The sequence below is a fragment of the Cupressus sempervirens genome, chromosome 11 (assembly GCF_028749045.1).
Source record: "Cupressus sempervirens isolate cs-2001-9-10 chromosome 11, ASM2874904v1, whole genome shotgun sequence".
Lineage (NCBI taxonomy): Eukaryota > Viridiplantae > Streptophyta > Pinopsida > Cupressales > Cupressaceae > Cupressus > Cupressus sempervirens.
In genome coordinates this window covers 9,868,333-9,893,528 of record NC_143128.1, presented here as the reverse complement: position 1 = coordinate 9,893,528, position 25,196 = coordinate 9,868,333, and the positions used below count along the sequence as shown (strand labels likewise).

At 33.4% G+C, this 25,196-nt stretch overlaps 2 protein-coding genes and 2 pseudogenes across 2 annotated transcripts; 1 reads left to right on the top strand and 3 right to left on the bottom strand.

Moving 5' to 3' along the window:
* The window catches only part of LOC149527976 (mitochondrial carnitine/acylcarnitine carrier-like protein), a 133,191-nt pseudogene extending 119,867 nt beyond the window's left edge, over positions 1-13,324 (bottom strand).
* A 2,901-nt stretch (positions 13,325-16,225) lies between these two features.
* LOC149527975 (uncharacterized) lies at positions 16,226-17,270 on the top strand. Its single transcript, XM_089807960.1, has 4 exons — positions 16,226-16,426; positions 16,512-16,581; positions 16,669-16,737; positions 16,816-17,270. The coding sequence occupies exons 1-4, from the start codon at positions 16,226-16,228 to the stop codon at positions 17,268-17,270; spliced, it is 795 nt and encodes a 264-aa protein (XP_089664086.1).
* A 3,093-nt stretch (positions 17,271-20,363) lies between these two features.
* On the bottom strand, positions 20,364-21,309 carry LOC149527974 (sugar transport protein 7 pseudogene; annotated as a pseudogene).
* A 240-nt stretch (positions 21,310-21,549) lies between these two features.
* LOC149527973 (protein SMALL AUXIN UP-REGULATED RNA 51-like) lies at positions 21,550-22,051 on the bottom strand. Its single transcript, XM_089807959.1, has 2 exons — positions 21,869-22,051; positions 21,550-21,813 (listed from the first exon to the last, which is right to left on the bottom strand). Exons 1-2 carry the CDS (start codon positions 22,049-22,051, stop codon positions 21,550-21,552), a joined length of 447 nt encoding a protein of 148 aa, XP_089664085.1.
* Positions 22,052-25,196: the final 3,145 nt, after the last annotated feature.

The window sequence follows — 25,196 nt, the reverse complement described above, 5'->3', positions numbered from 1 at the left end:
TCTTAATGCCAATTCACCATCAAGTTTGCTAACCTTTGTATTATCAAAAGAAATTACATTTATAGTTTCCTATCATCCCTCAATTTTGGTAGAGAAATAGTCATTCATTAGAAAGAAAATAAGAATAAAACATGAAAATATCTTCTCCACGGCATGGCAGGAACACGTGGCATCTTCTCCATTAATGATTTTGACTCCATGACACTTTTGAAAACACACGATGACTATTCATCTTCAAGAAACCTCAGGAATCCTATAGAAATATTTGTTTTCTTCATATTCTATTATTTGGCACCAAGTCCATGCAATTCATATTCCAACAGTCACTGTAGTTTTGAATTCTTAGTGCCAATTTGATAAACAACGATCATGATTAAGACATAATAAATTGTCTCATCATTACCTTGTCACTCTTTTGATCTCTTAATTCAATGTGATGATGTGATGAAAGGATCTCATTATCTCACTATGTTGAATTAATATTATACTTAATCCTCTGCTACAATGCAAAAAATTAGATCCTTAATTGTTATGGTTAACTCTTTATCATCTTATCGAAAGAGTGAAATGTCCCTTCCTTCGATATCTTTATTCATTTAACCATAAAATTCATTATCACAACATTGACCTTGAGTTAGCTCCATTCCATTATGATGATGCAATCAAAGGTTTTCATAGCTTCACCAAATTAACTCAGGATTACCTCTAACCACCTGCGACCTTGTGAACAAAGGCTTTTGTAGCTTTACAAAATTAACTTTGGCTTATCTTTAATCACTCAAAAAATTGTGATAAACGTTGATTCCTAAAGATCCTATGGTTGAGACTTGAAGATCTTAACTCTTTTTTCCTCTCTATAATGCAAGTCCCTCTGTGTATACATGTTAGATTTTCATATTCCCGCATCAGCTATCCATCATGCATCTTTGAAAAGTGGATAAGTGAGCATTGTCAATCTTTCAAAATCTGATGGCTAAATGTATCTCTCCTCTTCATGTTGTATCTTCAAAACTTAAACTTCGAATGATTAGTGTGGACCTATGATCATGTGTCCAGTAGTTACCTTTGGCATCTCGCAATTTCACAATTGTTATCTTTAATCTATTGTTTAAGCTTGGAATCAAGCAATTCACTTATTTTGCACCTTCAAAGCTATTCATATTGATCTAGAACTTAATGTTGCAATCATGGGATGATTATCTAGCACTAACCTTCGGGATTCTTTCATAGGTTCATAACTCATAATCTTTGCTTATGACTTAACCATGCGACAGTGTGAAAGCTTATTTCCTTAACTGTCAAAAATGTTTTGCCTCTTTGCAAATTTTAAGGTATTGAATGTCTTCTAGCCTACAATATTGTGATGCCTAAGATACTAACCTTCTCTTTGTTTTGATATCCTCACAACACTAAATGTAACTGGCATTTCAGATTTGCGATAATGTCATTAACATTTCCTTCATTGCTTCAGAACTTTAAGACTCTTAGCTACATGATTACTGGAAATGATGTGGTGACTATTTGGATTAACTATTATTGTTCCTTATAACTTGACAACATTATATTTAAATATCTTTAACCATGTGTGACTGTGCAACTATCATTGATCTCAAGGATCAGACGGCTGAGATTTATGAAACCTTAACTATGTTGTTTACTCTATAGCATGGGCCCACATGTTCCACATGTCATATTCTCATTTTCCCATATTTTCTAAACTTCATGCATCTTTGGAAAGTAGGGAAATATCAACTGTAGATCAACTAAAATCTAACAATCACCATTAAAATTACAAATCCTTGTTATTATACCTGCGATCTCATGATCTGATGATTTGGTGATCTTACAATGTCATGGTAGCATCTTAACCTTTCAAGATTAACTTCCTAATCATACAACACCTCCTATAGCTTATGATCTTACAAAAATCCAATTTCATGATATCATCATTGAATCTCATCCTTTCAATTGAAGAATCTCAATCTCTCGACTGTCATAGCTTCTCAACTTCACCTTTCACTACTTACAATCTGATAATGACTCATAACATCATAACCATATTTCTTTCATCTTTTGAACTTATGATGAGGGCATCATTGGTGTATCATCATAACTCTTTGACCTTTCACAATCTTATGATACTTCGAAGCACCACTTGAAATGAAATTAATAAGACCTAGCTGATACGTAATGATTTGACTTTCAACTAGCCAATGGAATGCATTCTTTCATCAATTTGACTTTTCAAAAACCCACATAGCTTGTTATAATTGCATCTGAAACATCCATTTACCGAATTGATGATGTGCATTCACTAATATTTGATTTGAAGAGTTCTGACTATTTTCAACAACACAAATTGCTTCTCTACATTTTGATCTTGATCATTTGCAATGTCTTCCATGAAGATTGCAATATAGCATGAATCCTCATCTTCAACATGATTAAGAACAAAGAAAGATGAATTGGTAAAATATCCAAACCTTCTTCTCATCAAGAAATGCATAAAAAACCCTCCAAAACCTAATCACCTAGCCATGGCTTGGTGCATTGCTCATATGATTTCCCAAATTAGATTAGCTCAAAGGAATGATTAGAAGAAAGGCCAATCTATGGGAAATCTAGACTTAGCTCAAGACACTGACACTTGATTTGGCTAAAACCCTAAAGAAAAAAGATATCAACTAAAACTTGGGCAACAAAGTACAAGGTGTTTCTCATATGGATAGTTTGGGAATATTGCAGCCAACTACCCACAACATACATCTTAGTATTCAAGACTGAGGCCAATAGCATCTAATCCTATAGTTGGTGATGCTGGGAGATCACATAGAGTTTTTGTAATGATAGATCACCACTAGGAGGATCACTAGGATACCATAGTTGAGGCTATAGGAGCGATCATAGGTACACCCCTTTCTATTATTTGATTTAGGTGCTATAGATTCCTTCATATCACCTTATATAGTTGTAAAGTTTAAGCTTGACGCAGTTAATCAGGGCATAGGTTGACATGTGGAACTAGCTTTAGGACCTAAGATACTGACAAACTCTCTGGTGCAGCAATGTGAATTAGACCTAGGAGGACTCATTACTTTAGTAGACATTCAAGTTATTCCCCATGGTTTGTATGATGTAGTTTTGGCATTGGACTGGCTTGGCTCATATAGAACTAGCATCAACAACAAGAAGAAGACTATTCAATGTAACAATGACCAAGGTAAGGAATCTAAGATTGTAGGCATTCAGAGACCCATATCCCTCTGAATGATATCTATTATGCAACTAAAGTGGAGCATCCATAAGGGTTGTTAGGTGTTTGCCATTACTATAAGTGAGCTCAAGGAGGAAGACCCTAGATCACCCTATCCTATAAGAGTAGGTTGATATTTTTCCTAATGAGATTTTGGGTATGCCACCTAAGAAGGATATTGATTTTTGCATCAATTGCATCTTGGGAGCAAAGGCCATATTTGGAGCTCCTTATCAGATGACCACTTAGGAGTTGAGTGAATTTTGCCTATAGCTAGAAGACCTTTTGTCTAAAGGTTGTATTATATTGAGTGTTTTTGCATGGGGAGCACTAGTGCTCTTCATGAAGAAGGATGGATTGTTATGCTATTGCATTGACTATAGACAGTTGAACAAGGTAATAATTAAGAATAGGTATCCTTTACTAAGGATTGATGACTTTTTTGACTAGATCAAGGGATCTAAAGTGTTCTCTAAGATAGATCTAAAGTCAAGGTACCATCAGCTATGAATTTAGGATGCTAATATACATAAGACAACCTTTTGCAATTGTTATGGACACTATGAGTTTACAGTGGTTCCATTTGGTTTGAAAAATACTCCATCAATATTTGTGTGCTTGATGAATGGAGTATTTTGTTCTTACCTAGACCATTTTGTACTTGTGTTCTGGGATGATATATTGATATATTCCAAAAATTAGGAACACTTACAATTAGTCCTTGAGAGCCTTAGAGATAATTAGCTATGTGCCAATTAGGTGAAGTGTGACCTCTTTTAGTATGAGGTATAGTACTTAGGAAATGTCATTTTAGGAGATGGTATCTCAGTGGACTATGTGAAGATCCAAGTGATGGTAGATTGGCCTTCACCTACTACTATATCTAATATTCGTAGTTTTATGGGTTTGGCTAGATATTACCACAGATTTTTTCAAAACTTCTTTAGAGTTGTATACCCCATTACTTATCTCCAAAAAAAGGGGAAGAAGTTTATTTGAATAGAGAAATGTGAGGAAGAATTCCAGAAGCTTAAGGGGCTTTTGACTAGTGTAATAATTCTAGCAATACCTAATCCAACGTGTGATTTATGGTGTGTATTGATGCTTCCCTAGAAGGGATTGGAGCATTCCTAATGTAGGATAGCCATGTGATTGCCTATGAGTCTTGCAAGCTCAAGGATCATGAGCTAAACTATCCTACGCATGATCTTGAGCTAGTTATAGTTGTTCATTTTCTAATGAGACGAAGACACTTCTTGTTGGGGCATCATTTTGAGCTTCATAGGGATCATCACAATTTACCATATACATTCACGCAACCTAATCTAAATGCTAGGTAGAGGCATTGGATGGATTTTCTATGCAAGTATGACTTCAAGGTGAAGTATGTTTAGGAGAAGGAGAATGTGGTAGCTAATGCTTTGAGTTGTAAGAGATATGAGACATTAGCTTTGACTCTTATTGTGGATTTGAGGAATCGTATACTTCAAGCACTTCCTATAAATAATTGGTATGAAGAGGTGAGTCTTGAGATAGATTCAGGTATATCTTTGGAGGGAAAACTTGTAGGCTATGTCCTAGAGTTAGATGGTCTTTTTCATTGTACAGGGAGGATTTATGTACCACTATTAGAGAAGCTTCGTACATTGATCCTATATAAGGCCCATTGTCCACCTTACTCAGCACATCTAGGTGTCAAGAAAATGCATGCAAATTTATGATGATTATACTTTTGTACAATGATGAAGCATGATATCATTGATTTTTTGGCTAGGTGTCTTGAGTGCTACAGGGTTAAGGAAGATCACCAACATCTTATAGGACTTTTACAACCTAATCTCATTCGTTCATGGAAGTCGGATATTATTTCTATGGACTTCATTATGGGATTACCTATGAGTACTCGCCAACATGATGCTATCATGGTCAACATACACTAGTTGACTAAAGTGGCACACTTCTCACCAATGAGGTCATCCTACATAGTAGCTTTAGTACCCAATGTCTATATGCATAATATTATGAGATAGTATGGTATTCCTTGGAAGATCATTTTGGATAGGAATCTTGCATTCACATCTACATTTTGAGCATCCTTGTAGCATGATCTTGGAGCATAGTTGAACTTTAGCTCAACATATCACCTAGAGATAGATGGTTAGATTGAGAGAGTGAATCAGGTTTTGGAGGATATGTTGGGGATTTATTTTATGAATCGGTAGACTCTTTAGGAAGCTTGTCTATATCTAGTGGAGTTTGTATATAATAATGGTTACCATAATTCTATTAGGATGACACCTTTTTAGGCCTTGCATGTCTGTCCTTGTCATACATTTTTGATTTGGAACAATTTAGAGGATCACATCATATTGGTTCCTGAGATGCTGCAAGATATAGAGTAACAGGTAGTGTGCATGCTTGAGCATGTGTCTATAACATAAGATAGACAAAAGAAGTATGTTGATGCTCACAAGACATATAAGTAGTTTGTAGTAGGAGATAATTTTTTCTAAAGATTGCATCCACAGAAGAGTCCAATCTATTATGGAAAGGGATTGAAGCTAGCACATTGGTTTGTCAGGTTCTTTAAGATTCTTGAGAGGATAGGTCTAGTTTCCTATTTTCTTGCATTGCCTCCTAGATTAGCTTGTGTACATGAAATTTTCCATGTTTCTATTCTTAGATAGTATATTCTTAATGTGATACATGTTCTTGATTGGAATGCATTACAGGTGGAGGATGGGTAGTTGGCTTTGGAGCTAGTGTGCATTCTTCAGCAACAAGATTTGACCCTTAGGTGCTGAACCATAGAGAAAGTAAGGGTCCAATGGGACCCTACTAATGAGTCATCGGCTACATGGGAGGATGCATTTGGATTACAAGATTTATATCCCTACTTTTTTGTAAGCTTCTAGGAGTAATCCTAAGTCTAGGGGGGTGGATGTAGTGCCTACCCCTAGTTTACTTTTCATGTTATATTGTTGAATTCTTTTAGGCCATCTTTTATGGTTATGTGTTATGATTTAGTGGTACTTGGTTACCTTATTTGAATGATTTTATTTCATACTTAGTTATTTATTTGATGAGCTACTTGATACTTGTTTATTTTGTGTGTTCATGTTTATTCTTTCAATGGTGATGCTTTCTATGTTCATATAATGATTTTAGTTGTTTCATGATGATAGTTAGATGGATTATTTATATACATTTTTTATGGTTACTTACCCCATACTTGGATGTGTATGGTGTACATGTATATTTTACTTCATGATTCATGTTTCTAATGTGGTTGAGGGAGGGAGTCAAAGTCACCTAGTAGTCAAGATCTCACCATGTACCACTCCCTACCCTTGTCTATTTAGTTTAGATATATATGCATATGTACAGGTTTGACTTTTATGCACATTATATGTATCGAGCATTGACTTTCATGAATTGTCAAGAAGAGCATGCCCTATCGTAGTATCTCAATGGTAAAGCAAGGAGATAGTTCTCAAGTCCAAATCCTACTCCTGAGCCAATTATCCTAGAATATATGAAAAGTATCTAAATTATGTACCCTTTCAAATTCTTCAAGTGACGTGAATTCAAGATTTTGACCCTTGAGTTTGAATTCGTACTTTGTCTTTTAGATGGGTTTTCTTATTAAGTTTATGGGTCTGTTGTGATTTTAACTTATAATTAAATCAAATAATCATTTTTTAAATTGTATTTATTTAATTGATAAATTAATTTAATAGAGAAAATAAATTTAAATATTTAATTAGAAGTACAAATTTGACATAATTATATTTATTTAATTTGGAAGTTTCATTTTAATAATGAACTCTAAATATTATTATTAGTTAAATTAATAATTATACTTTCTAAATACGTCTTATTATTTAATAAAATCAAAGTGAAAATTATTTTAAATAAACTTTATTCTAATTAAAAAGAAAAAAGTATGCACATGGAATTAAATAAATTAAAACAATAAAAGAAAAGGCTTTTCCATGTTTGTTAAACTGAAACCCTAAGAGGAGAAAAATCTTTATTAGGAAATTAGAGCTCATTTCTCCATATAGACGTTTTGAGGAGCAATTTTTGGAAAGGGTTTTGGGAGACAAAAGATTTTGCATTCTTCGAGTGTTTGTCAGGTTTAGCATCAAATTGAGGTAGGGATTTTGTTATAATTATCATAGTAAAACCTTTCAATTTAAATCTATCTTCTTTGTACCTATTAATGGATCTTGTTTTATAAATTGTAGTTTCAATTGAAAACCCTCTTTAGAAGATTCAATTTTAGAAAAAAAAAAATAGAGATAGGGTTTGAAAATGAAAACTAGAAATTAATTGAATGAATTTGATTGTTTACAATTACTTTTCCTATCAGAACTATGAATGAGGGGGGAAAAATATACAATTAATTACCACAATAATTAAAAATTACAATGGTAATTATTTTGGGATATTGTATATTATGAACTTAAAAATTTTTTTAAAATTGGGGCTTTTGGGGAATCGGCCATGACCCCCAACCCTTCCCTCCCTTCTCTTCTTCCTTGTTGATAGTGTGGCTCACAGTACACACAATAGACATGAGTCCTACCAAGCAACAACTCACATTGTTTTAGCAGCTTCACGCATTGTCATCAGCACATAGCCAATTGGGATTAAAATAAAATTGGTTTGTTTAATAATTTTTAATAATTAGTAAAAAAAAATTAAATAATATTTATTTATTACATTTTATTAATATGTATTAATAAATATTTATATTATTAAGGCAAGAGCCTACAACACAACGGTAACTTGTGAGCCTCTCATGTGGGAGGTCTTAGGTTCAAATTCCCTTAAGATACAAAAATAAATAATTACAACAAATAACAATAATTAATCTAGGCTTCGGCTGTTTATCAATCTTTTAAAAAAAATTAAATTTAAAAAATTTAAAAATAAAAAAAATGAAATATTTAATAAATTTCATTTTATAGTTCAATATTATTATATTGATAACTTAAAAAAAGTTGTATTTTAAAATTGTTTAAGAAAAGTTTAATGAGATTCTATTATGGTTTAATAGTATTAAATTATGTTTTAATCTTTTTTAAATGAAATTTATTATGTATTACGGTAATTATTATTAGGTTGTTAAAATTGGAGCATTTGAAATATTAAGTAAATTAGTTATTTGCGGGTGGAGTTAAATGCAAGAATTTTTCCATCTTGATTGTCATTTGATTGTTATAAACATATACTTATTTGGAAAACATAAAAGATTATGATATAAATACGAAGCTTTTGTTTAGATTGATTCCACTTGGAAACCTTATTCACGTAGTTTGATTTGAAAAGTGAAAATTGGAAACCTTGTCTCAAATCAATACTTTAGAGAATTACTATAGAAAATTGGAATGATTATCTATACTTGTTTTACGTAATTGATGAGATGTTATGTTTCATGTTGAGGATTGCAGTAAACCTAGTTTGACCTGTTAGGTATGTTTACTAGAGGTTTGGGAGGTATGTTTTATGATGTGTGAAATATTGTGATTTATATGATTTAACCTTTGAGGTATTGATCTGCGTTTATTGTGATTTCTAGTTGCTTGTATAGGATTGATGTAGTCATTGAGACTTTATGAGATTCTCTATTATGAGCTTAGGGTAGGTTATCTTTATGTATGTTGGAAAGTGGCTTGCAATGGAGGCCAGTGCCCTAAAGAGTTTGCATGGCTAACCTATTGTAAGTTGTATTAATAAGTGATAACATTTCATTAAAGTTAAAATGAATTAACGAGAATTAGTATATTGTCTCGTCTATGCCTCGAGTGCTAGTATAGGCTAGGATGGGAGTAGAGATGATGCTCAGTTTCTACCTTACCTTCTTAGTATACCTTGTCTGCAAGAAAGGATACTAATGCCACATAGAGTCAGTAGGGGGCTAAAGTCTAGAGAGGCTGCCAAGCTAACCTTGGAGTTAGCTAATGCAATGACACTTGCCCACTTACATAGTAGGTTTCCTATGTGTCTTTGTTACCTATGGGATTAGATATTATTGGTGTACTTGGTACCTTTGAGATAGATTTATATCAAGATTCGTTGACCTAGATTCTTGTTATGACCTTTGGACTTTTATCCATTTGGGACTTGAGATTATCTCCTAACCATGGTGGGAGCAGGCCATTTATGTTTCACAAGGTCGGGTGGTAGTTCTTCTTATACTATTGAGATTTCAACAGTTGGATGTCATTGCTAGATGTACTTGTGCAATTGTTCCATTCTTTTGAACTTGTGATTTTTCTCTATGGTCATATGTTGATTTACTATACTTTAATTATTGGAGATCTTATGAGATGTTGTACCTTATCATGATCTATATTGTTTTAGCATTTCATACCCTGTGACTTGTATAGAGGATGATTATGCCATGTGGCATCTTATGTACTTGTATATTATTTCATTTGATTTTGTACTTATAGTTATCCTATGATGTGGACTTGGTTCTCTATCATATTTAATCTTAATAAAACTTATGTATGTGATTCAACATTATGGAACCCTTAAGAGAGGTAACTATTAATGTATTGCTTATGTATGTATGAGAGTTATTGCTTCAACTAGGTTATCTTTTTTTTTAATTATTTCAAAATTATTTTTTGAGAAACTTAGAGACATAATAGGTTAATTTATTTTGGGTTCCCTAGTGAGGCATTACATGCTCAAGTTATGTCTCCTAGAGTAAAAAAAGGAACTTCTAGATTTGATACCAAAAAACTACATTAGAAAAGAAAAATAAAAAAATTAAATATCCAAAAATTGATAGAGCTCAAAAAGATTTTTTCAAAGATATAAGATTTGTTGAAAAATTCCTTTGTATGCCCTAGATACAACCAAGAAACTGAAGGGTTCTCTGAAAGGGCCTAGGAGGCTCTTGAAGGACTATTGATCTCTCACTGAAATCAGCAATGTAATAGCTTAATTTGATGGCCATATGACCATCACCACAAAAAATAAATCTCATAGAAAAATGCCAAGACACTAGGAAACAAAAAGAAATCACCAAAAAGTACCACAAATGCAAAAAAATTCTCAATAGTCCCTTGGTGATGCATAGGCAATGAAACATTGGCAAGGGATGCTTCAATTAGAGCATGGATGATGGAGCACAACATTGGTTGAGGATGGCCATCATTGCACTTGTAGGGGTTACTTCAGGTGGAGTATGAATGGTGAAGCATGATTGTTGGGCGAAGGTCGTAAGACTAGATGGTGGTATACATGCAAAGGAAAGGTGGTGAGTCAAATGGTGCCTTACTAGATGTGGTTGATAATAGTACCTTCATATAGCATTGATCTGTGTCAACATGTATAGGGGCCCACAGGCCTATGTCAGCAGTTACCCTTAAGAAATAGTCCCCATTTATAAAAAAGCTGCATGCACTTTTTAATGAAGCGTTTTTAATTTAAATTTTGGTTTTGTGTGTTGAAGGTTGTACAACCATTTAGGCTAAAAAATTGTCTTTGAGGTGAACTCTGAACAATTTGGACAAATTTTATATGGAAAGAGGGGTTTTTAGGTGCTACAAACCCAATGATGAGGTCCGTTTGGACTCAAAGTGAATAGGGACAAAAAATAAGGTAACCCCCTATTTCACAAAAAAAGTTCAATAAAAAAAACTTGATTCACCTAATCAAACCTCTATTACTCAAAATTATTCAAAAACCAAAACTAATTATAGAAAATCAATGCTTTGAAACCATATAAAAGTTGTCAATCGAAATCCATGAAGTCATGATCACTTGCTTGCAAAGATAACCTATCACAGGAGAAAATGGAGTAACAAAGCAAAGATTTGGGTTCTGAATATATGAAAGATAATATTATGAGATCAAACAAATTCAATAAAATAGACAATGAACAATTCTTATAAAGAAGATTGAGTAACCTAAAATAAGATACTCTATAAAAGAAAATATTTAATTATTCATTTAATTATTAACTGACATTGATACATAAAGTGATATCTTAAGAGTGAAGTAAAAATAACTTAATAATTAAGTTATTTTACTAAAAAATAATTTTAAGTTATTTTATTCTAACAAATAATGTCCACAATGAAAAGGTTTAAAGCTAATACTATATTTTAAAAAACTATTAAAAATAATACATTTTATTGTAAATTTTTCTTCCTTGTTTATTTTTTATTATTATATTATTATTATTAATTTCCTAATAAGAAAAGTTTGAAACCCCAACCAAATTGGCATTGACCAATAAATATTAGTGAAAAGCAAATATTAAAATTTACATTAGTATAAATTACAATTGATTCTCTAAAATTTGTAAAATAAATAATTACACTAGTGTGATTTGTTTAACGATAGTGGGTAATATGAAGGTTGTAGAGCCGATAGAAATGGTCATGCCTAATTGCACATAAAATGCATTCACATTATTACATATGTGATCCATCAAATGTTGTCACTGATGTCTTTATCTGACATGTACACAATTGTTGTAATAAATATATATATGCAATTTTTTTGTTATTTTCCGAGTTGGGAAGATCAATTATACCCAAAGGAAATTTTTTTTGACCAATAAGAAAATAATTATTCTACAAAATATAATTTTAAAAATCTAACTACCCATTTGAGAAAATCAGTTATACCCAAAGGAAATTTGTTTTGACAAATAAGAAAGTAATTATTCCACAAAATATAATTTTAAAAATATAACTATCCATTTAAGAATCTTTTTAATTTAGGAATTAATTGTAAGAAACTAATGAAAATATTAGTTTCCTACCTATAAAAATTGACTAATAAAATCACTTTCTAATGATAACTCAATTTATATAATTTAGTTAAATTTGTTTACATCTTTAAAATCTAATATTAAAATGTTGTAGTCTATTATTATCATGACATGATGTGATATTAAAAAATTATATAATTTTACTTTAAATTGATTTATTAAAATATTATTTTGTATATGATCACATCGCTCATCTCAATCTCCAAATAATCTCAATCCTTATCTTGCATACCATACCAAATTGTTATTTAATGCAAGAAAGTTTGCATACAAGAGAAAAAATAAATAAAGATTTTACCCTTGTCTTTTTAGTATTTAAAAAAAAAATACATGCCATGCCTTCATCGTGATGTGAAAAATAACAATTATAGATGTCGATGAAAAGGAAAGCAAAATTTAAAAATAGGTAGGACCCAATAGTTGAGCGGGGTCCAATAGTTGATCACCCTATCGTGAACATAGAGTCCAATCTTCCAACACTTTTTTACTATATATTGTAATTAATTAATCTATTTGTAAATATAAAAAATCCAAACGTTGATAATAAAAAATACCAATATTTGAACACATGAAAACTTATAAATGTTATAGAAAAAATAAATATATGAATTCAATAATGAGTGAAATAAATAATTTTTTGTTTCAAATAAAATATCATAGTTATTTCATATATGTGTCACTCAAAAGATAATATGCCCAATTAAATAATCATTGATATCTTAGGGCCCATTTGGATCGTGGATTTGAGGTGGAATTAGAATTCCGTATTCTAAAAACTTTTCAATCCACCATTTGGGCGTGCAAAACACGAATTAGAATTTGATAAAAATGGGATTTTGTATCCTCATTTATACTCCATTTCGTGGATTTCGTCTTCCATCAAAATACTTGGAATTGGCCATAAACCCGTTTTAATTCCAATTTTTATTAAAATGGGCATACGATATTTGTTGAAAGCGATAATTTTTCGCATCCGCTAGGAGCTATTTCATTTCCCACTCGAATGTATCCGTTGCCATTGCTTGCTCGACCAGGTATGTGTTTACGTTTTGTGCTTTCTAGGTCGCGAGGGTTCTACTTCTCCATTTCTCCTTACGATTCGTCATTTTCTTCAGGTTGCAGAGGTTTATAGCAGAGGCGAGGAGGCGAGTTAGTTTGGTTGCAATCTTCATCAGTGGGTAGGACTTTCTCAACGGGTTCCATACCATTTCTTTGCAAACTTGAACCTTCTTTTCTGGAAACGGCGAGAAATCTGGGTGAGCTGCCATGAATTTATCCTCCTTCCATAGTTGATTTGAATTTCAAATGTCTTTAATTGAGCATTACTATAATGATAATGTTTTCCAACAGCTAGAACTAGGACTAGTTGCAAAGTACGTTAGATGGGCTTTCTTATATATGATTTAAATATCCTAAATCTTGTTGTGGGCGGAACTATAAAACACACAAAAACTTTCAACCCACGTGTACAATGAGGGGTATGAGACAGCACCATGGAAATGATTCCAATATAAGTGTTTGGCCAGAACAATGTGGTTGGGATTTGTTCTTAAAAAATTCCCCATGTTCATCCCCAAAGAAGAGTGAAGAGGGTATTTGTTTCTGCGTCATTGGTGCTATCTGGTATTTACTAGATTTTGAGGGAAAAGAAGAGTGAAGAGGGTATTTGTTTCTAAGGGAAAAGCCTTGTCAAATTGTTTTGTAAGGCAAAAAGTGGTAGTGGAATATGACAAAAATTGTATAAAACTGAATTTGTTTTTGGCCTTTGCTATCAGAACTGTTGTAGGTCTGGTGCATTGTGGGGAACTGACATTTTGGGGTCATTTTAGTGAAGGAAATTTTTAAACAAATACATTGGGTCTTTTGAAGAGTAAAGGCCAAACATGAGTATTGCAAGGTTTATTAAGTGCATGACTATAGGGGATGGTGTTGTGGGGAAGACTTGCATGCTTAAGTTTCTGCATAAAACTGTTTGTGTTTTTTCTTCTCTAGATAGTAAGCTTGTAAGCTTGGGATGTGCAGATGATAAGTTTTTGAATAAATCTGTTTGTGTTTTCATTTGATGTATTGAAACATTTGCAGTGATTCATCACATAGGATGTCAAACATGAAAAAGTTGTTAAACAAACCTTCAAAATAGAGAAACCAATCTAAGTTATTGCAATGAAAAACCTATGTAATGTAAAAGACTTTAAGCTAAAAGTTGCATTTGTATTGTTTCACTTCAAAGTTTTATGCTCCAACCTTTGAAGATGTGTAAGGTAGAGAGATATGTCTTTGCATTCCCCTCCTACCATCAATAGAATAGAGATATCTCTTGATCCTCTCCTCCTGAGAGAGTTTTCCAAGGCATCAGCCTCTTTAATGAAGACATAAGGGGATGCTGAGATATCCCTAGGACCCTCACCAAACTCTGTCATATTTTAGAATGTCCTGGAAACCTGCAGCTGTCCCTCAGATCTGACACTTTCAAAAAGCAATTTTAAATATTTTTGGTATGCTTTATGCTAGTTCTTATGCTTTATGCTATTTTTGGAAGCTATGCTTTATGCTAGTTCTTTGCTATCCATGACTGCCATTAAAACTTAATTCACAGAACAGCTAAGGGAGTGAGAATCCTCCATAAAACAAGTAACTTTATAGTCAGGAGTGACTGTTTAGTTTCACCTCATTTTTCTTAGGATTAATTTCTTGTTTCTTGTAATCTTTAGACTTTCTTTTAGCTAGGCGATGCTCCATTGTTTCCCATTTCTGATTATACATGGTTGAAGCTCAAATGAGATTAAAAATTAAAATAGATAGACTAATCTTGTGACCACAGCCTCAAACCAATGGAAGATAGAGCTCTTCCATCTAAACAAAAACTACAGTGACGACATGACCTTTTCATTGTCTACAAATTTCAATAATGTCATTTAAAGTTATAATGAAGTGGTGTACTATTCTCACTGCATTTATGCACAAACTACATTAAAACCTAGTTGCTGAAACCTTGAAAAACTGTTCACAAAGTTTGTTATTTGATGACTGAAGACTCATGCACCAGGATGGCTATTATAAATGATATCATATTATAGTAGTTTTGATATGATGTTTATATTAAAGAAATCACAAAGTCAGGGATTGTTCCTTAATTATAAAAAGAAGAATAACCAAGTCACAGATTAAAAAATAAAAATTACAACAACAGTAAGAAACATAAATGGTGCACTGATAGAAACTATCAGCACATATCCCCTTTCTTGATATAAAAAATCTATCTTTATAATAAGAAACATTTAAACAATATCAATAAGAAACATAAACAACCCAGTGAAAGAAGAGTATCAGCTATATCCCCTTCTTTAATATAAAAAACCCATTGTAAAAGCTAATTCAAAACAAAGTTAACATAATCCCATCAAACATGACCCTTATCAACTACAACCATACAGTAAAATATGATTTCTCTATAATTGACCTCCAGTTATTAGATTTATGCTTATTGTTTCTTTTTTTTCCCTGTCAACCACAACTATATAGTAAAACATCCTTTTCAGCATTCCAAGTTGCTCAGATCAGAATGTATCAATGCATGTATGAATCCTTTTTCCTACGAATCAACATTTTCTTTTTCTATAATAGCTCCATCTGGAGCCAATTGCCTAAGCCTATAGTGAGCTACCCTCCATTCCATCTCACAACACAAATTTACAATATTCTCTGTTCCATCTTTTTCACTTTTACTGGTTTATTTTTTCTCTTTTCAAATAAGAGCTGGTTTAATTATATTCATCATTGAATTCTAATGTTCACTCTCACAAAGTTGTTGATTGTATGATTTTTTGTATTTTTACAAATTCTATGGATCTAATGAACGTGTCTCTACATTGGTTTTAGGTTGCTGATGGATCTAATGAAAAATAAACATGTTCTAGGACACATTGCTAAGAAGAGAAGAGTTGTTTGTGCTCTTGTTGTTGGTCTTGCAGCCTTTGTTGCATCTATAGCAGCGATCGCACAAGAAGGCAGAAGAGCAAGATGTAAGCGCAAAAGAGACGAGATTCCCTTTTATAAGCGTATTATCTATTCGAATGAGTAAACAAGCCTTCTTTCATCTAGCTGATATTCTTAGGGAAAAAGGAACCATCAAAAATACATTGAACTTAACACTAGAAGAACAGTTGGTGATGTTTCTCCATACTCTTGGCCATAATCTGAGGAATCGTAAGATTGCTCATAACTTTGGTCACTCGGGAGAGACAATAAGCCGATATTTCCATAGGGTTTTGATGGCAATCTTGGCACTCCATAGCAATTATTTCTTACCACCTAGTCCAAACACTCCTCCAAAAATTAGTGGGAAGGACCGTTTTGATCCGTACTTCAAGGTACATATCCTACTGGCACACTTTTGTTTCCTTGACTATAAATTCTATAAGTCTGTCCCTTTGATTATAAGTTTTCTTACTGTAGGATTGTGTGGGAGCAATTGATGGAACTCATATTCCAGTCATAGTCAATGTTGACACTCAAGCTCCATATCGTGATAGAAAAGGAAACTTGTCTCAAAATGTTATGGGTGTGTGTTCATTTGATTATAAGTTTCAATATGTCCTTGCTGGATGGGAAGGATCAGCTGCAAATAGTCGTGTCCTAGCTTCAGCCCTATCAAGATCCGATCAGTTGGTAGTTCCCCTTGGTATGTCATGTATTTTTATATGCCACTACATATGAAATTTTTTAAAATGTTATATTAATCAATTTTTATTTTATGTAGGAAAATATTATTTGGTTGATGTTGGATATCCCAATGTACCTGGATTTCTTGCACCTTATCGCTGCATGCGTTACCATCTAAAAGAGTTCTCGAGGGAAAACCCAATAAATATCCCACAAGAGTTGTTTAACCACTGCCACTCATCGCTTAGGAATGCAATTGAACGCACATTTGACATTTTGAAGCAGCGCTTTCCTATCCTAAGACATGCGACATCATATCAAATCATGACCCAAATTAAGATTGTTTTGGCATGTTGCATACTACACAACTTCATTACCATAGAGGATGGTGTTCCTTCTGAAGTTGGCATTGAAGAGGAAGATGATCATGAGGGGATAGATGTACCAATACTTGAGACATATGGGATGACTCAGCGTGATAAAGATGATTGGGGGAAGTTTAGAGATGATATAGCCAAAAGGATGTGGGATGATTATAGAGCTCGATCTTAATATGGCATGTTTGTAGTTAATGCCACATGGAAAGCTCAAATATATTGTACTTAATGCTGTATGGAAAGCTCTAGTTTTTTTGAATGCTACGTAATGTTATTTTCATCTACTATAGTACTCTAAATTCTTCACGAAAAAAATTATGATTGTTTCTCCCTTTACCATCTTGACTTGATGCAATTGTTTCTTTAATGCAAGTGAACTTCTTCTGTGTTTGATCATACACATTACTTCCATCTTTTTGTACATATCCCTGCTTGAATACATCTTGGAGGTGATAGAAACAAGATGCTCTTACACAAACTGAATTTGAATCTCTCTTATTATGATATTGTTATTTATTACTTATTGATGATGCTATGAAATTATATTGATGAAGTTGTGTAGATTATGAGAAAGATAATGCACTATTTGCTGCTATGTCCTCCATTCATTTGTTTGCTGCTTCTTGCCTTTTCCACTATTTTTCTTGCTTATATCCTAAATGTCTGCATTCAAAATCATCTTTATAAGGAGACACAATGAGAAACACATTTCCAATTTTTTAGGCATGGTGCAAGGGAGCCCATTTTAATGATCACATCACATTTGGCATCCCTATGATTGAAGATAAAATTATGGTTGACAAATATTAAAGGCAAGGAATAACATTTGCTAGAACTTAATAGATGGGCCAACACATAAGACTTTAGATATCAAGTAACTGAAATATAATCACTCTGAGTCTGCCTCTGAAGACACATTGTTTCAATCAAAGGTCATGGCAAGTATCAGCTAGTCGAGCATGAGTATGTATTCTCCCTATGTCCTATACTTCAAGTCTGTACTTGATAAAGACTTCTATGTTTGGGGATATGACTGAACCTGTGCATGTACAGGTATCATCTAGGTGCAAATACCACTTGGATGATTTGCTACTGTCTAGCTATTAGCTAAATTTGTTCTAGATCATTGAGTAGTCATTCATAGCTGGCTGTTGTTCTTTCAACTATCAAAGCTAGACAAAGTTGTACTGGCTGATGTAGAAAAACATGAATGCTGATTGTTTGAATACCTGATGGATTTAGCTGTATAAGGTTAGAAGTTCAAATTTAGTCTATTTTAGTTTTGCTAGTGTGTTCTAACATGCAAAGTAAAGCTATGGAAACAATCCTTAACTTATATAATATATAAACTTAAATATAGGAAGATAACATGAAATTAAAACTCAGATCAGATTATGATCCTCATCTAAAACCTAAAGCTCAGCAAAAGTATACAGAATCAGATTTTAGTAGAACCATTTCTCAATACTTGCAAGGACATCCACCAAATTCTCATCACTTCCTTGCCTATAAAAACATCACCATTGTTGCTTTGATCAAATTAATAAGGGAAGCGGATTTTCAAATTTAATTTACACAAAATATATTTAACAACAAGAGTCTCCAATATATTTCTTAATTCAGAGAGAGATAATTTCAATAATATGAATCTTGATCTATGATCAATCTGTTAACGTCAATTTGCCTTTATATGTAGATTGATCCCTTGTTGAATGAATATAAATAACAATCTGCCTATTATCGCTGATACTCGTATCTATAGATATACCAATCACTGTTGATCTGAATAATGATGATAGTTTTTAGTTTATTCTCTGTGATATAAGCATTATCTTCCATGATATTAATCTAGTGTGATTAACGACATTAACGGTTTGGCCTAGAAGGCGATGAGTGTTTATAAAAAAATTGCTTACATCTTATTATATGATTTGTTACATGAATCTTTCTAATGCAAGAAAATAGTTTGTAGATACATCTATCAACCACAAGATATAGAAGGAATCTCATGGGACATAATCCATCTATTTTCATTAAATTGTTCTTGATTTACTATTTCCTAATTTTAGGTTGATGTCATTGAGAGTTCGAATTCAAATATCTATATAAATTTATTATATTCATTGTTGTGTACTCGATTCTCAACCAGCAACCAATTCACTAACCAAAGTGCACATTGATATTTTTTTCATTTTTAAAAAATTTTCTTATCAAAACAATTTGCACCTCTATAATAACTAGTTTTAATACATTTGAAGTATGATAGAATACGTTCTGATACAAATATTTAGTTCTTTAGAGGAACCAATATAACTTGAGATTTCACAATAAAACTTAATATTCTAACCATTTTGTCTCAACTTCTTTTACTCAAGATTACATAAAAAGAAAAGACACACAAGATTTTGATATTCTGCAGGCAACATGTTGGCAGGCCAATAATAGTGCTGATGTTGTTTCATATGTTCTTGCAGATCTTGCTTATAGGTTTCAGTTCAAATGCTCTATCAATGACAAACACTTTTCTGTATATAAGCTATGATAGGGACCTTGAAATATATCAACAAAATGATCTCTGAGTTGAAGTTTGAAGCTCAAAATTATCCATTGCACTGCTATTAGAGACTTTAGCTTCAAATAGATTCTAACGCAAATATGTGTTCTTCCTTTTTGACAGCACCCAAATTAGCATGCTCAACAACACCCTTCTTAGTACATTCAGTCCTAATTTTTATGATCTTTGATCCTCCTATAATAACTTTCTTATTAGTAAGTTTTTTCTAAAATTTCTGCTCCATGATCCTTCCTCTCATATTCAATTAATTTTAATCTCCCTCCCACTTTCTCCTTCTCTCCCTCTCTCTTCCTTTCCCTATCCCTTTCTCTCTCATCGTGAATAGTGTCTTCCTTTCTCAAACAAAGAATGTCAACAACCTAAAGGAGCTCTTTTTAACTCTCATTTAGATAAATCACACAAGTAAGGGGAAGGTTACATCTTCAGATAAATCGTATGGGACATGCTGACCTGAAAAGGGATTTACATCTTTAGTCTTGCAGATGGGAAGGTAGGCATACATCATTACCAATTGGACTTATTGAGCTCTAAAAAGAGGTTACATCTTTGGACAAAAAAAAATAAGGTGGGTAGAGATTATGCCCTAGAGGACTTCCAAGCAAGCTGACAAAAATAACTTAACATCTTTGCACTATTGAATTAAATTGAACAAGGAGACAATTATGTGGGGATTGATCATATTCCATTGAGCATCTAGTGAGCAGTGTGGCAGGAAGAAATCTCCCAAATTAAGTTGTGAATCCACTCTAGGGGATCTTCAATTTTCTCATTAGCTTCTTCAGTTTCAATAGGTGGCACAATTTTCTTCCAAAACCAGTGTTTTCTCCACTGAATAACCATTTCTTCAATGGGAACACCTTTGGTTTTTGGCAAGAAGAGATATACAAAGACAGTCATAATGAAGATCCAACCTGCAAAGAATAGGAAGATCCCAAATCTGAAAACACATAAGAGGGGTAGAGAGGCTTGAGTCATTGCAAACATTAGAAGAAGGTTAACATACACAGTTATCGCCTGTCCAGTAGACCGTGTCTCTAATGGAAAAATTTCACTTGGCACAGTCCATCCAAGAGGGCCCCAGGACCACCCAAATGCAGCAACAAATATACAAATGATTATTACCAACAGCTCCAACAAGTTATTTGAAAGCTCTTTGTCTTCTTTGTACTTCAAGCCCAATATTATGCCCAATGTTGCCTGTGAACAGATAGAACAATAAAATTACTAGTGAGTGTGCAATACTGCTATTAGTGATACTACTATAGGTTTCAGTCTCCATTCTAATTATAACAAACAAATTCTTGGCTAGAGCTATTCTTGGTCTACCCAGAAATCTTTTTTCCTAAAAAGGATGCTATCATCAGATTAAAAATTAAAGATTCATCCCCATACCTAGCATATTATCATCAGAAATCCTCTCCAAATTAGCAAGGCTCGGTGGCCCCATCTGTCTATAGTGACCATAGAAAAAAGCTCGGCAAACATGGGAAAAATTCCAGTCAATACAGTAGAATAGAGAGAAGAATTTTCCCCTAGTCCCAAACTCTGGAATAGCATAGGAGCATAGAACAATAATGGCTTGATACCAGCCAAAATGTGAAACGCTGGCATGCAAATTGCCAGTACGAGTTGTGGACGATTTGTTCTTTAGAGGAACCAATATAACTTGAGATTTCACAATAAAACTTAATATTCTAATCATTTTGTCTCAACTTCTTTTTGTCAAGATTACATAAAAAGAAAAGACACACAAGATTTTGATATTTTGCAGGCAACATGTTGGCAAGCCAATAATAGTGCTGATGTTGTTTCATATGTTCTTGCAGATCTTGCTTAACACTTTTCTGTATATAAGCTATGATAGGGACCTTGAAATATATCAACAAAATGATCTCTGAGTTGAAGTTTGAGGTTCAAAATTATCCATTGCACTGCTGTTAGAGACTTTAGCTTCAAATCCACAGTCTGTTTCATGGCGATAAAAGTTGTTCAACGGCTCCAAACTCATATTCTTTGTGGCCTCATCATCCTTCTCCAACATCCACATTAGATGCTCAAAAACAATAGTATCACATGGAAGATTGAGAGCCCCCTTTTTGTTGAAGCCAAACTCCTCCTCTGCCTTCTCAAGAAATTCTAAACACTGGAAAATTCAATTATCTCATGGGAATAATGAACCTCTTCAGCTCATTTCCCACATAGACAGCCAAGTAGCCCTCTGGAACATAAGTAGGAGAACCTTTTCTACTGCTCCATTGAGAGCCCCCATTAATGGATGTGGATGTTTCCTTGTGGGTATTGGCCAACTTGTGCCATTTCTTCACAAGTTGCTGCAACTTCACAATCTGCCAAATTTTGTTTGCCTTGCTTGATCCACTCATTTTACAAGATGTATAGATAGTCAGATTTAAGGTCAGTGGAAACTTAGGATAGATCTCCAGAGTCTAAAATTTCTCTACCCAATACCCACTGAGCTTGATTCTACATATATTCTATGCATATATCCAATGTAATGAAAATTATCCTAAAGAAACAATGGAAAGAAATCAGTAGAAGCGTATACATTTTTCTCACTTTGGCTACATCATCCCATCTGCCAGATGAAGCATATACATTTGCCAGCAGTGAATAGGCTCCTGCATGTTTTGGTTCCAACATGAAAATGCTTTCTGCTGCACGCTTTGCTAAATCCACATTTCCATGGACTTTGCAGGAACCAAGCAACACATTCCAGCTACCAATTTTGTGGGTGTGTAGTGAGTGAGCAGCATCTCTGTATTGATCTTTGTTACTTGTTGAAAAAGGCTCGTATTCACTAGAAAAGGTTAATTTTTTGAAACTTACAATTATTATTACTACTTAGCTTCTTATCATAGTGAAGGTGTTAGCATGAAATAACACCAAGTATGTATGGCAGGCTCATAACACAATAGGATTCCTAGTACTGGGTTTGTTCTTAATTGTATCTACATCACTGTTGTTTTGCAATTGTATATATGTTTTTTGGATGATAGATTTTTTATTTAAATAGAGTCTTGAGCATGGACAATGATTTTCAAGTCATTGATACACCTTCTTCAAAAAAGGTGTTTTGGAAACCATGCATGGAGAGGAAGTTCTTAGACTTGTTGCATGAACAAGTCACCTTGCGTAGAAAAGGTGAGGGAGGATTCAAAAAAGAAGCATGGATAGCCATTGAACGGAAGTTCAATGCAGAGATGAGCATGAATTTGTCTAGGGACAATTTCAAGAATAAGCTAAAAACTTGGAAAACAGGATATAGGATTATGAAAGAGCTAAAAAGTACTAGTGGATTTGCATGGAATGAGTCCACACAATCGATGGATGCCGATGACAATGTGTGGGAAGAGCTGCTTAAGGTAATATGGCCTTTTAAATGTATCATTTTCTTTTAAAAACTTATTAAGATATCAAGATAGTCATGAGTAATCCAATTTTTTGACAACATGCAGAGGAAAGAATTTAAAAATGCAAAAGTTTTTAAGAGGCAGTCATTTCAATATTACAATGACTTAGCCATGATTGTGGGAAATGACATGGCTAATGGTGCCACAGCGACAACAGCACAAGACACAGAAGAAGGGCACCATATGGATGAGTGTATTGGTCTTGATGATGATTATGAGGACATTCGTACACCTAATCAGGTTGCTGCTGATTTGGATAATGAAGATATGAATATTCCTGTGTCGAATCAGTGTAGTGCAGCAAGTGGGAAACATGTTCGTGAAGCATCATCAAGCAAGAGACCAAAGAGGAAGAAGGCGAGTATGGCTAGTTCCATGGATGGGATGTCTCATTCAATCGATAAGCTAAATGAGACCCTACTCAAGCCTTAATTTATTGAATTGGCTGAAGAGCGTAAGCTAAAAGATCTACAAGATGTCTATGCTACACTAAAAGCCACCAATGAACTTAGTATTAGTAATTTGATTGCAGCATTTGACACCTTTGTGGCTGATCCTGATAAAGCCAAAGGGTTTTTAATAATGAACGAAGAGGAGAGAGCTGAATACGTTAGAATAAAGTTTTTACGGATTTAATACCTTTATTGTTGTTCATATACTATTGAGGTTGGTTTTATAACTGTTAAAAGTTACTAAATTTTGTGGGTTCCCATCCCGTTTGATGGATATGACCAAGGATTTTTAGAATTTTATCATCTGTTTATTGAAAACTTTGGATCTAAATAGTCTTATTCACTTGATATTACATTATTAAGTTTCTAATTTGTTATCTTTATATGTGAATGCAATTACTCAGATGTAGATTAGTCATAAATATATCATGAATTATATGATGACTGGTCTGAAGTTATTTATCACTATTTATGATTGTTTATAGCACCCACCATTCTTAGCACCGAGACATGTGATTCAAGGCCTTTATTGTATTGTGATCCATGTCCCCACATGTGCATGTGGCATTAAGTTTTCAGCCCATCAGATTTATTTCACAAATTTGATCTTCAAGTCATGTGGAAGAGTGGTACTCACTTGTTTCAATTTAATCTAATGCATTTTATCTAGAAATCATTTGGAAGAAGGGTGTTGTGTTTAAATTTTCTGTGTATTGAGCTTCCATGAAATATGTCATAGTTGGAGGCTAGATCAATTTGATCTCAAGCTATTGTGCATCTATGTTCTTTGTTTTCTAAAATTTCAATTTGTTCCTTCAAATTCTAAAATCTATAGGCAAAATATAACCAGTAGTCGGTTCAACACAACCATAGATCAAATTCATCTTAAAATCACGTGGAAGGGTGGTGTTCTACTTGAGTTTCAGTCTATTGGACTTCATGAAGTTTTCCGTAGTTGAATCAAGTAAAGCTAAAACAAGTTAAGGTCATCTTAGCCACTTGATAAACATTTTATCTTACTATTTATTACATAACATTTATGCATTAGTACGTAATAACAACATAAATCCTCCTTGCAACTGATTTCTTGAATGTTTATATGCTTGTTTGGCCTCTACACCAATTAAGACATGGTGCATTGTTTTTTGATACAGGATTCATGGATTCGAAAGTTGTGCCCATTTATAATGGCCCATGTGGTGCTGGGGCGTGCATATTAAAAGTGTTGCGCACGAGCAAAAATCCTGGGCGCGAATTTTGGTGCTGTCCTGAGAGTAAAAAGGTTATTAATTATGACATGTTATGTATTGTATGTTTCAAACTAATGACATATAATATCTTTAGTATGAACTAATGACATGTAATATCTTTAATATTTTGTATTGCAGGGGAGCGTAGGTTGTGGACATTTCAAGTGGTTTGACTCTACCACTACTCATAATGAAAAAAACCATTGGAAAATGTGTAAGACACGAGAGGTGGCCAGGGTTAACATTGGTTCAATGACAAAAGATGAAATGTACGATGAAATGTGTAAAATGTTTAAGGCACGAGAGGCTGAAATAATCTTTTTACGCTACCTTCTATGTGTAATTATTGGCCTCTTATTCGGCCTTGTATTTTGGGCCCTTTTTCGACAATGAGCT